Here is a 13,861-nt window from a genome sequence, read left to right as displayed (position 1 = left end):
TTCAGTGGCTGCTGGCCAGTATTGTAAGTGCCCAGCATGTATCCTTCTGCCTCCTGGGAGTGTGGTTGCCCAGGGCTGGCTTGAAGGAGCACGGCTGGTAGTCCTAGAGGAAGCCGAGGCCTCAGAAAGGGCAAGCCCTCCTTTCCCTGTGTTTAAATGGAGGCTGTTCCCTGGCCCTTGTTCCAGTTACAGCCTCAGATGCACGCCCAGCTCTGTCTGTGCACAGCCACTACCCTGACCTGGGGCTGGTGTTCCAAACTGGCCTCAGCACGGCCCATGGAGCTGCCTGATGCCTGGGGTTGGGGACCGGCCACCGGCTTCCCTGGCCAGCAATGGCACTGACACGGAAACTGCACTGTGCTCTCAGAGCTGCACGTGACCTTTCCAAATGGCAGCTGACGGTATTAGACAGGACAGCATAAGAAGATTACAATGCTGGTATCTGTATTCAGTCCTGTACGTCCAACAACAAGGGAGTTCACTGCCCTGGGCTTCCATACTGAGGCACATCAGAAGTACCAAGTGCTTTTTACAACTTTATTTAATTTAATGAGGGAATATACAGGTGGTGTAAGAGCTCTCTAAAATTAACACTGTAAAGGTTATCAGGGATTTCATATTCACCTGTTTTCATAATACATATTAACCAGCAAAATTAAAAGGCAGAAAAATTTCTGCCAATAAAAGGATTTGGTGTTTAATTGACACAGAATGTAATTAGTGCCTCCAATTGACTGCTGAATCAGTGATAGCTTGGGTCAAACAAAGGAAGTAATGCTTACTATGGGCATTTCTGTCCAATACAGGGTTGCCATACGCTCCTGAAATGCATTACTGTCACACTCAGAGCTCAGCAAGGTTTTAGCCTTTTTGCCAATTTCAGCACTCCAATTTTAAGCATCTCTTAGTGGTGCATGATTTAAAAAGCATGTATTTAAATTCTACAATAAGCACAGCCTCAAGATGTATTTCAATAAATACTCTTAGCAGCGTCCCAAAACTGCTCAATCTTATCAGTGGTAAAGTGTCCCTAAAGCAGCTGGGAACAGCTCAGGAAGACTCCCCTCTTCCACGCTCAAGCTCTCAGTGCAGGGGAAGTCAATCTTTTAAACTCTCAAGCCCCTCTCTCAAGCCTTTGGCATCTGTAATCTAATGGGGAAAGTTGTGGGCTGAAAAGAGAGAAAGGGAATGGTGACACTAATTGCACTACAATCAATTCTTTGCCAGCTCAGAGTCATTGAGAACTTTCACACTGCAGATGTGAGAGTGATTTCCTACTGAAACTTATGACAGCAGCAGGAAACTACACCTCAGGGACTGGCAATTAGCTCCCTAAATCCCCAAGTTTTTCAATTTAACCTAAGCAGCATCTGAGCAGAGGAGTGAATTTGGATATTAATTATAAAACTTGACTTGACTTCTTTCAGGCAATTTTAAACACAGAGTGTCTTTAAAAAACGAAACAAACAACATTTATTACTCCTCTATTTTCAGCAATGCAGGGACTCTTACACATACCCATGTGTCCACAGGTATCTGGATTCTCCAGTCATCACCAATAAACTGCATCGAGGCAACATAATTGCCACTGTATGGCCATCAGGGTGCTTGAAATCCATCACAATCTAAAAAGAAACAAAACCAGTCACTATGAAAGAGCATGACTTATAGAGCTTCATATACAAGCCAGGTATTCTTAAGTCCTAGCTTTGTTTGTTTCTCTAATGTGTTCAACGGAATATTGCTATGAAACAGCTACATATTTCCTAGGGATGCAAAAGCCTCCAGGTCCCATGTCCTAAAACTGCCTCCCTTTCAGCACGATGTTCAAATCTCAGGCAGTCACAAATATATGTACATAGAGATAATTATAATTACATAGTAATTTCTTTTCACAGTAAACACTTTGTAAGAACAGTGGCACTGTTCAATCTCTGTGTACCTGTGAGACAGGAAAGGACTGCTACACAACTGAAGGCAGCTGCATGAGAGAAAGAGAAGGCTCATTTGCTGTATCTCAAGCATCTGAAAGTTATGTACCTGGAATAAGGCCATCAGCTACTGTCTTTTTGTGATGTCTACACAGAGAGACAAGTTTCTCCATAGGGTTATTCATCCTAGTGTAAAATGTGGACCTAAGTGATGTGGAATGACCCCATGCCCTCTGGAATTGCCTATTCACTCACAGTGGATGAGCTGAGACAATTAGCTCAGTAGATACATAACATGCAGATAAACAGTATTAGGTGAGAGAAATAATTTCCAACCTGCCCACATTCTTGGAGATTTGAAGCACAACAAGCACATCTCAAGATCCTGACTAACATGCCAACTAACAGACCATCCTTTTATTATCTGTCATCTGGCTTCCAGCCATGGCTATATACTGAGGTAATGCTTTCAGCTTTATTCCAATTTCACAGCCCAGATGGCAGTGGTACATTTTGCTTCTGCTTGGGCTAGGAATGTTATCCTTTTACATTTCCCAAATGAGAGAAACTCTTGCTGTGGAAAATAAGGAGCAGGTCATTTAAGCAAGCCAAATGAGTTACAGAAGACTTACTGAAAAGGAAAAGTGGTCAAAACCTATTCAAGTCAGCAGTTCCTGGTACACTGGAGAATTAGCACCATGAAAATGCTGCCATCTGATTTGTAACCTACTAAGTATGCAATTTAAAAGCAGACTTACTCCAGTATGCCAGATTGAAACAAATTAGGCAGTTCTCCTTCTGCGTACAGATGTGCTTCACAAAGAAAAACAGTGGTGCAACAATCAGTCATTCAGCACAAAACCCCAGCATGACAGAGACTGAATAGGCAAGACTCTTAAACACTACAAATTGCCACTAACAACAATTACTATTTAATGTTGTGCACACTGAAGCAAAGCACAGTGGCATTTACATTTTTAGGAAAAAAATTATTTTTGCTGTACTACCACTCAGAGCTACACAGCTTCTCCTGTTGGGCTATCTAAGGCTATCAAAAGTGATAAGGGTGACAAACAGTGGGGTTGGAAGGGGTAAAGAGATACCAGGGAAGAGAAATAAAGCATAACTATAAGCTCTGATTAATGATCATGAAATGCTTCAATAGCTGCACAAATAGATGAATGGCAGCCACTTGCTACTGTACTCCTTCCTTTGGAGTTTGCAATTTCTTCTAGGAAACCTCAAACAAGGATGAGGTGAGAAAGGAGAAAATACAGTGGACTTTACAAATCTCATGAGGATGCTGTCCTGTAAAGCACAATATCAACAAGTCTCTGCAAAAAGATGCAGCTATCTGGCAAGGCAAATAAATCAGAAGATAACTAAACAGGACCAGCAAGTAAAGAAAGAAAAAGAGGAGTGAAGTGGTCAGATGAAATGGGTGAGATGATGTCTCAGTCTGTATTATGCCTCTCTGGCTCACTGCTGCTGGGGACATGAGTCAGGGCACAAGATGGAGTCTGGGCTCTTCAGCAGTATGATTTAATAAGAACACAAGGATGTCTAGATTCCTTCCTAGAAGGAATCCTGTTGCCCCACTGGCCCTCCTTCTGAGTCAGTAGTAACTACAAAGCTCTATTCTTGAAGATGAAAAAACAGTACCTTATCCATGAATCAATGAGGAGACCTTTAATGGGTCCCCAGCATTTCCAGTTCCCATCTCCCTCCAGGGCCCAAGAGGACCTTGTTCCCTTTCACTTCAGCATGCCAGGCTGGTGACTCCATACGAAGTAGTGAGAACCAACAGTATCTCCAGCTCCCTGCCTTCTCTGCTGTTTTACCTCATTCATCTCCAATTCCTTTTCCCCCACCATCTGTGTGACCCCAGAGTCTCTTCACAGGAGATGTTCCTCAAACCCTGTCCTGTAAACAACTGTGCTTCCAAAACAACAGAGGTTCAGAGTGCTCTATAGGCAGGTGACACCTTGGGAATGAGAGGCCACAAAACTATCCCCGGCAGCTGGATTTTCAGGCAGCAATGGCAGGAAAAAAAAGAAGAGCATGTTCTCCTGGCTGAATTTCAACTACACTAACCCAAGAATAAATACATTTCTGATGGTGCAGAATTTGAAGCTGAAAAGCAAGAATTTATCTTGGTGACATCTAGTCCTCATCAGAACCGAATCCCAGCTCTGTTCCTGTTTTTCTGGGAACGGAAAGTTTCTGTACTATAATGCCACTTTGTGTAGCTGCTCCCCATCTAACTGAATTTCATCCTTATGAGAAGCTGTGACGATTTGGGAAGGAAAATATAAATAAACTATTAATTTACTTGCAAATGGGCAATGACATTAAGTAATTAGCAGTAATTAAAAAAGTCAAAAGTCTAAATCCAAAACTGAGCTTTTGCTTATGAAGCAGATTGAGGTCCTAAGCTAGAATATATTAAGGTTTTGCACTGATTTATTAACAACAAATTTGACATTGCAATTGGGACAGAGAATAAAATTTAAGGAACACCTGAAGAAAATTATTATAATTGCTATGCTTCATTCCTTTACCTAGACTAATTGCACCTGAATGCTTAAAGAACCAAGCAGGAATACTTCCTCTATCCTTTATTTACAGCACAGTAAAGAACATTCAATCCAGAAGGATTTCTGAAGAACCCTATTCTTATCTCTGGCAAGCCTGCTGCTGACTGAAGTAGATAACATTCCCACACTCCTCTATGTGTCTTTATCCTGGCAGAGCATTCTCAATTGTCACTGTCAAACACACACGCACACAGAAGATTAACGCATTTGCTCCTCTTTTTAATTTACTAAGGACTTACAATCAATAAAGCAACTTTGCCACTTCTGAATCAATCTGCTTCATGACAGCTTTGCTCCACAGGAGCTATTTCCAATTACTATTTTTGTTTTTACCTACCTTCTTTTTTCTCTTAGATGGCAGAGTCAATAAAGATCAAATTTCTAGCCAGCTCATGGTGTATCATCCAAGGATTACAATCAAAACATAAAAACAGTGGGTGTTATATAAGTTTTACCTTTTTTCCTTCTACTATAGAAAAAGTGAGTCTCTGAATATAGCAAAAAACCACAAAACTTAAAAGAAACAGCTAATATCTATTTGTGGTTTTAAATAATTTGTCATGATGCCAAGTTATTTAAGAGAAAATGTTCATGACAAGGGAGCACATGAACTGGTAAACAGCTTTCAAGGATGGCTGAACCTCAAAACAAAGAGACACCCACATTGTGAATTTTGTTCCTTGTGGCATAAAATATGGCAAAATGCAAAAATCAGAAAATAATCCAACATAAGAAGGGAATAAAGTATCTTTTTCTTAACACCTCAGGGTGCAGAAGCCTGCACCACCTTTCAGTGCAGTGGTACTGTACTTCATGAAAGAGTAGGAGGATGAAGGTGAATGACTGGTCTATCAAACAAGTAAAGATTCAAAGGGAAAACAGAAATAATGCAGCAGAGCTATAAAGACAATGTCAATAAGAAATTCACAGCTACAGTGGGGATCAGCAATTCTTTTTCTAAGCTTTGTCTCTGATGCAATTTGTATTTGATGATAATAGACTACCTTAGACGAAACATACTCTAAAGCTAAAAAAAGCACAATGTGGAATGCTTCTCAAGTCTCTGACATTATTTACTGAATTTTCAGAGAGCAAAGACAGATTATCAGCCTACATAACAGTTTCCCACATGTAAAACAGATGAAAAAGAATGTCTACTTCAAAGACAGCTGAGAGGTTTAGAGCCCACACACAGAGCTTGAACAACACAGTGGCGCTCTATGCAGAGACAAGAGCCTGCTGGCTCACACAGGACCAAGGCAATTAATTGGTAACATACAGCACCTTTCACTGCAAAAACCATGCTAAACTCCAAAATTCGGGATGCAGAAAATGCTGAATTTTCAAAGGAAAGCAATTAGGATTATCTTTCCTGAATAATCCACATCATAGGAAATTTACCTTATGTAATATATGCAGATATTTACATCATGTATCATGTACATACTCTGGCCATACTTCAGAAAACAAGTGCAGCACTGACAATCGTGACGATGAACTATTTCAGTATTGCCTTTCTCAAAAATTTCACAACACCTGTGCAGGCCTCCCCCATATCAGATCTATACCAAAGCATACCATCTCTTGCTAAGCCTGTTTATCCACTTAGGCACTATGGTGATGTTGCTCAGATGCTTAATATACTTACTAGGCTTTCTTTCTTCAAAAGTTGTATTCAATTTTCCATCCATGCAACATGTTACTATCTTCCTGAATTCTCTGTGTCATTTTAAGTATCTATGTGTTTCTTTCTCTTAATCAAAGTCTAGCATATAAGTCTTTAAAAAATATTTCAAAATATGGACGCTTCATTCTTTTATACCTGAACCTTGCTATGATTTTCTTGCTATGCCCATGGAGTTGAGTGCATGCAATGAACAGCACACCAGTATCTCTGCCATATATGTATGCCTCTGTATGCCATTGACTCCATGATACAAATTCCTTTATTGTCTGGCCTCTCTCTAAAAGATTCATGTAGTGCACAAGAAGAGAAAAACTATTGTAACTTTCAAGCTAACCACAGTTGGATGGAGGAGCTTCCAATCCTCTGCAGGCGTTGTCACAGCTAGTAGGAATATACACCACTCTCCTTTTGCACCCAGGGAACCTCATCTCTAGAGGGTCACCAACACCAAGTCATGAGAAATTATCAGTCACCTCACTAAGCTTGATGCCAGCTCCTTGTGATGTCCAGCGAGGTGGCTGCTCTGCCCAGCCTTGGCAGAGGTTGGGATGCTGGTGGTACTTATGGCACTATCCCACCAACTTCTGCTCAAAATGACTCCTTGTTTCAAAAGCCTTTAAATATTTCAGTTCCTACTGCTCTAAAAGTATCAAGTTTCTTTTGTATGTCAGGACATTACCTGTGCTCTTTGCATCTTCCCAGATCATTACATGTGTTAAAACTCAATGTTGTATATTAGACTCATATACAAAAGGCTTTCAATGCCTACACTAAAAGGCAATAGTTTCATTACCACTGCTCCCCCCTCTCTCTCCCCCAACAGGTACAGATGTCTCCTTTCTGGGAAGTGCTATCTAACCCAAGCACAAAACCTTGGTGTCCTTTTGTGAATCCAGAGTCAGAGTCAGCCAAGTTCCCAACAAGAATAAATTTAGTCATTCTCACTAACATTTCATCTTCATCCTTTAATAAATTGCCTCCCTAGCTCTTAGCTTATACTCTTTTAGTACACAGAAAGCAAGAGGCTAATGCTGTTAGTCTTCATTTAATTTCTTTTACTGACTTAGCCTCCTCTGTAGTATTTTCCCATTTTTTCAGTCATATTTTTTCCCTCACATCCATGGGTGCTACTACACTGACATACAGGGAATTGCATCCAACTATACCAGGGCAGAACGTGCCTGAAACGCACCAAAACATTCATCTTCCTTTCCAAAGGAAAGGAAATTTCTAAGGTTTTGCATCTCTTGCTTTCTAATGGAGGACAATTCAATGGAAGAGCACAAGAGGACTCCTACACATCCTGACCCCGATGGCCTCCAGAGGGCTCAGTCTGTTAAGATGTAAAGCCCAGACATCATAAGAAAGCAGTTCTGTGTCCTCAATTACATCTCCTCAGACTTAATGTGTTGCTCTATGTCCTGAAAGCAAATAATCCTTATTTACATGTCTAACACTGTACCAAATGTCCACCAAGAAACCACTAAACAAGTCCTTACAACACAGACATAGTTGTTCTGTAATAAACACAAATTTATATGCAAGTATAATATATAGAGGATCCTAATATTTAGGATATTTAGAGGATCCTAATATAGAGGATCCTACATGGATGTGTGTGGTAGCACATGGTCTATGTGATGCTGTGGAATATCTGTAATTCTCGCACCCATTTAGAAAAGTTCTCAAGAGGTTTTCAATATCTAAGTAGAAAGGGAAACACTTCAGCATTCAAAAAGCACATCTCACCTTTCTAAACCATTGATTGTTTACCAATACCTGTGGAAATACACACAATTCTCACATTACTGAGGTTGCAAATACACATAAACAGGACTCTCTTCAACTGTAATTTTACATCCATTCCACACTACCTGTACATTTATCATCCTGTCATCAACCATTGCAGACTTTAATTGCAAGTTTTCTATAGCAGACGCAGTGTGAGCAACAGGGAATAAAGCCTCCATGCTATATAAACAATAATTAATACAGCAAAAACCAGGCTTTGCCTGAGTAATATTGCCAAACATGGAATAAAACAGGTAAGTGTAATTTGCAGGAAAGAGGACCTGAAATATTTACATTCAAAGCGTAGACTCATACCAAGTACTAGTGTGGCACAGACCCACCAGTTCTTGTAAAATAGCCTAAGTCCTAGCAGGTTTAATGTATTTCAAGGCATGGATAAAACATGCTGCATATTCATTATCCCATACTGTGGAAAACCATCTTCCCTTACAAACACTGGGATTGTTCATCAAACCTTACTCTCCTCTGCAGGTTTCAGCTTTCTGCTTGGAGTGCTGTAATACAGGAATTCAGGCTAACTTCAAGACTAGGGTGGAAACAGGCAAATCAGTTCAAGATTAAGATCTACATTTGGCCTTAGATTTTAAAAACATTTGACCTTAGATTTTAAAGATTTTAAAACAACCCAACTGGAGAACTGAAACCTATGAAATGAAACGAAATGTCTAACCCACCATGAGCTGAATTACCCCATAGGCTGGGCTGACTCAATCCCAACTGATTACAGAGGAGCTCAGGCATGCAGCGCACAGGTACACCTACCTGTAAATACTAAAATTTCAGTCTTAATCCTAGACTAAATACCATTGACAACAAGTTATTTCATAAGGCATCCACATATGGATTCAACAGATATTTCAACTCTGTTTAAAAGAGTCCTGCACTATTATCATCACTAAAATCTCGGCCCCTATATACTGAGAAAGTTGCGTGGAAACAGTGTGGTGCTGAATACCTGTAATTCAAAGGGATGAAATGATGAATTTATGCCCTCAGAGTTTGAAACAAAGGTCACCTAGTCCTTCTCATACCTGCATCTAACAGCTGTCCCAGAGATCATTACAATAAAAGAGAACTGCCAGGATATAAGACATGCAAACTGTGCCTTCCCAAACTTGCATCATATCTCATAAGGGCTGACAAGACATGGTTTTTCATCTATTGCTATAGAAACTACCATATGGCCTGTTTCTTAATCCTCTACATCTTCAAAAGGGAAATCTACTCAGGAACAGAGATTTGGGCATGAATTTAAAGAAATTGCTTACATACATTAAGAAACCTCGTTCCTTAGCAATCAAAAGCATATAACCCTCAACTCCCTCCCCTAAAAAGAAACCCAAAAAACCCAAAAAAACCCCAAAGAACTAATGAAAGCCAATGAAAGTTATCTTCTTAGTTAACAATGTCTCCTGTGGCCATAAAGTATAATTCAAAACACTACTTGACACAAAGACACTTGTTTAAAATAATTTGAAGAAAATTGTTTTATCAATTACTCAATTGCTACATGTCACCCCACAGAGCTCCCACACATCTGACATATACATGTTATTTTAGAACAGGGAAAACAACCATAAAGGAAAAACACATTCTGAAATTTGGATGGGAAGTATTCCAACACTGCTGATTTTCATCATAAAGGACGTCATCTCTTTCTTCTGTCATTCCCTCCATCTGCTTCATTAGCACAATGACTGTCTTCTCAAAATCCAGCCAAAGCTACTCAAAAGGGCTCTAACCAGGGCCTCAACATCTGAATTTACAACTGATTGCATGAAGGCACATGGCAGAGATGCAGGCAGTAACAGGAAGGGCAGGAAGAACAAGAACACCTCCCAAGGAACTGTGAAATGTCCACTTTTCTGCTTTCTGCTGCACCATCAGCCTTGCTTTCCTCCAACCATTTCTCTGCTGCCCCAGCAAACAGACCAGGGTTCTCCCTGCACTGCCCCTGGGCAGCACAGACAGGCTGCCTGCCTGCTTGCTTGCTTCTCTGCTAAGGGCACAACTCTCCCACTGACAGAATCCTTCTGCCAAGTGTATCAGCATCACAGGTCTGACAGCTCCAGCACACTTTAACTGCTCAACATTGCCAGCTCCTCAGCAAAAGTTTATCTCTACTGCAATGAGAGCCCTGTGGAGAAACCCCTCTCAAAACATAGCTGATAAGAAAAACAGAAATAGAACACCACAGCATGCAGAATACTCAGATTTGTAGGATAGTATAAATGCAGACTTCAAACCTCATGTGCTACCACTTAGTGCTATTACAAATTCCTGTCCAAAGCCATGGGACAGGAATACCAAAGCAATACACCACAGCAGGAGCTCAACAAGTTAAGCTTGTTTCTTTGCTTATAGGCTACTTGTGATGATTAGTATTGACTGACTAGGCATTTCTTCATGAAATTCGCCACAGTCTTAAAATAGGCTCCTATGACAATAGAGATGACATCAACAGCTTAGGTTGATGATGACATCAACAAATTAAGTTTCCTTACTGAATTCCAAAACAGAAGTACAGTTGAAATGCAACACCTAAAGATAACTTTTTAGTTCACCAGTTCAGCCTGTTTGCTGTTAACTGGTAGCAGACACCAGGATTCCATTTCATACAGCAAGTACTGACCTCCTAAAAACAATATGTGGAATTACAGTAACTTTCAGTGATGAACCTCTTGACAAAACAAAAAATCCTTTAAAAAATGAAGAAATTAGTAAATACTAAAAAGCAGCACAAAGGTTTCTATAAAAAAATTTAACTATTTCAAGAATGACAACTCAAAACCTGACTAAAAAACAACTTCAGCTGTAAAAATACCAGTTGAAATGTAAATTCAAATGCTCTGTTAGTTTTCATAGAATCACAGAATAGCTTGGTTTGGAAGTGACCTTCAAGAGCATCTAGTTCTAAATCCCCTGCCAGGGGCAGGGACACATTCCACTACACCAGCTCAAAGCAGCATCCAGCATGGCCTTGAACCCTTCCATGGGTTCAGCCCTTCCAATGGGGCATTCACAACTTCCCATGTCTTACCAGCCTCATGGTAAAGAATTTCTCCCAAATATCTAATCTGAATCTCACCTCTTTCAGTATCCATTACTCCAAACTATTTCAAACCATTTCAAACCATTCAACGATTACTCTACATTTTGTCACTACACTCCCTGATAAGGAATCCCTGTCCAACTTTTCTGTAGGCCCCTTTTTAAGTACTGGAAAACTCCCCACCCTCTTTTCTTTAGGTTGAACAATCCTAACTTTCTCACCTTGCCTTCACAGCAGAAGCTCCAGCTCTTTTATCAATTTTATAATCCCCCTCTATACTGTCTCCAAAAGGTCCTTGTCCTGCTTATGCTGGCAGCCCCAGAGCTGGATGCAGAACTCCAAGAGGGAACTCATGAGAGCAGCGCAGAGGGAGAAGATCCCCTCCCTCAACCTGTTAACCACAATGCTTTTAATGGTCTCCTATCTGATGCTTCTTTTCTTTTATTACAATAACCATTTTTTTCCCCTGCTGGAATAAATACAAACTTCATATTTAAACAGTTAATTAATCTCACCACCACAGAAGAATGGATCATGTATCATAGTGAAGGATACATGGGAGGCATGAAGTGCAAAAGAGGAAAAAAAAAGGTTTTAATTTAAAATGAGTGGTACCATATACCATAGTAAAATGTTTTTCCAAGATCGTTACCTATCTACATTTTTCCTACCACATGAAAACCAATTAGAAATATGTAGCAATAGCTATGGAATAGCAAGATACATTTTAGAGAGTACATTTGCTTCCCTGAAAAATTCAGTATCTGTATTTGTGTGTCACGGTAGCGCCTTAACAGCCAGACGTCTGAGAATTGAAAATGAAATGGTGCTGCCTCAGCATACAAAATAAGCACACTACAGAAACAGCAAATAGCCTGGAGACAACAGGTTCTTGTAAAACAGAATCAAGCTGCTAAAGGAATTAAGCAGAAGCTTTCCTTCATTATTTAGCAGTTATGACCCCAATTAGAAAATCTTAAGCCCTACTGCAGACTGCAAACATTTTAGAAAGTATTTCAGTCACAGTAGGCGCTCTCTCACAATCACACAAAAATAACTGGAACCATATGATATTTCTTATAGCATCTCAATGTATTTTTCTGTGTGATATTGAGTGGATTTAATTTTCAAATTCTTCCTAATTGCCGTTTCTTATATCTCTTTCCACATTCACTTTGGATACACTGCCCAGAGGAGTTCAGCAGACAAAGAGAATATTCTTCCACAACCCATTCTCAACACTAAAACAGCTTAAACAAAACACAGGATGCTAAAAAGAACAACCGACTGACTGTGAAGAAAGCAAACTGGTAAGAACCAGGAGAAGCCCCAGCTCTGCCTTCCCCCTCAGTAGCCAAAATAATGGAGCATGAACAGGAAACAAAACCACTACAGAGAATGGAGTAAAGCAACTTCCCACTCTAGCAGACCCAGGAGAAATAGCTCAGCAAGTCACAGTACATTCAGCAATCAAACCACAGGGTGCCTTCCTTCCTCAGCACTGAAGTAGGAGCTACTGGGCTTTGCATAGTGGGGAACAGCTTTATGGAAAGGTATGGACTATGATAAGTTTCCTTCTTCTGAGGAGAGGAAGGCAGGCTGGTACCAATCCAATAGAAGGGAGACAGGAGACCAACCTTTTCAGAGTTATTTACCTGGTATTGGCCTACTCATAGTAAATACCCAGCGTCAGACAAAGAGGCAGCTGGAAACTGTAATGTCACACCAATATGAAAGGGGAGCAAAAAATAATATTTTTACATACAAAATCTTGAAATATGGCTCTGTCATAGCTTAGCTTTGGTCTTGTTCTTCCCAAGTAGCTGAGGAGGTAACAGAGAAAGCAACATCTCCACACTGCTGTCCTGATTCTTCACAAATTACTGTCATACAGCTTCTGGGGAAATAATGCTACCAAATCATTGTTCTGAAGGCAATTCTGACCAAACCAGAATGCTCTGCTTGTATCATCTCCATGCAAATTGAAATTGGTTAGCAGATTCCTACAGCACTTGGGAAACAAATGCTTATCTACATTAATTGCATACAGTGGGTGCCTTGCTCTTGTTACCCTTGGCTAAAACAGGATTTAGCCTATCAACAACCAAAGATGTTTTTTTTTACTGCAGGACAGATTCCCTCTGAACAGTTTACATGAAAGCTGGGCTTTCAGGATCCTTGCAAGAGTTAAAATAACTCATAAGGTGGAAACATCAGCAGTACATGTTGGTATCTGTGAACAGAATCCTGTATGCAAATAGGGAAGAGACATCCAGCACAGAAATAAAATCTCAGAACAGAATGTTTCACCTTTCCCAAAAGAGGCAGCTAGACTGTTGTAAGTATTTCCATGAAGGGGCTGCAGGCTTTGTTTTTGCTTATCTAAGAGGGCATATTTCAATGTTCAATTACATCAAAGGGAAGTTTTCCCTTGATTTTGGTGCTTCTTGTATCCCATCCAAGCTCAGCAACAGCCAACCATGGTATGACATGGACAGAAATAAACACACAGGACATATCTATAAAGAGCAAATGCAAACAGAAGAGACACATTTATGAAGCTTGATGCATTTTATTTGCAGTGCTCAGCACACCTTTCCCTTGGAGCAGCTCCTCATTAGCTTTCAAAAATGAAATACCACTTTAAATGGGACAAACCAACTAAACTTGGCATACAATTATAAATTACGTCCATTTGGATTTCCAGCTAAAACCACTGAAAGTTGCTATTCTTCAAGAACCAATAAAATCCATGACTGTAAGACATGTTTCCTGAGTTGCA

The 13,861-nt window shown here is 40.2% G+C and overlaps 1 protein-coding gene across 1 annotated transcript in view; it reads right to left on the bottom strand.

The window, feature by feature from the left end:
• ALKBH8 (alkB homolog 8, tRNA methyltransferase) overlaps positions 1-13,861 on the bottom strand; it is a 40,984-nt gene that overhangs the window by 12,481 nt on the left and 14,642 nt on the right. The window contains exon 8 of the mRNA XM_064718231.1: positions 1,519-1,625. Within this exon, the coding sequence (XP_064574301.1) occupies positions 1,519-1,625 (107 nt within the window). The remainder of the gene's footprint in view (positions 1-1,518; positions 1,626-13,861) is intronic.

The sequence above is a fragment of the Zonotrichia leucophrys genome, chromosome 1 (genome assembly GCF_028769735.1).
Source record: "Zonotrichia leucophrys gambelii isolate GWCS_2022_RI chromosome 1, RI_Zleu_2.0, whole genome shotgun sequence".
Taxonomy (NCBI): Eukaryota; Metazoa; Chordata; class Aves; order Passeriformes; family Passerellidae; genus Zonotrichia; species Zonotrichia leucophrys.
The sequence above is the reverse complement of the archived record's forward strand: the minus strand, read 5'-3'. Positions and strand labels throughout refer to the sequence as shown.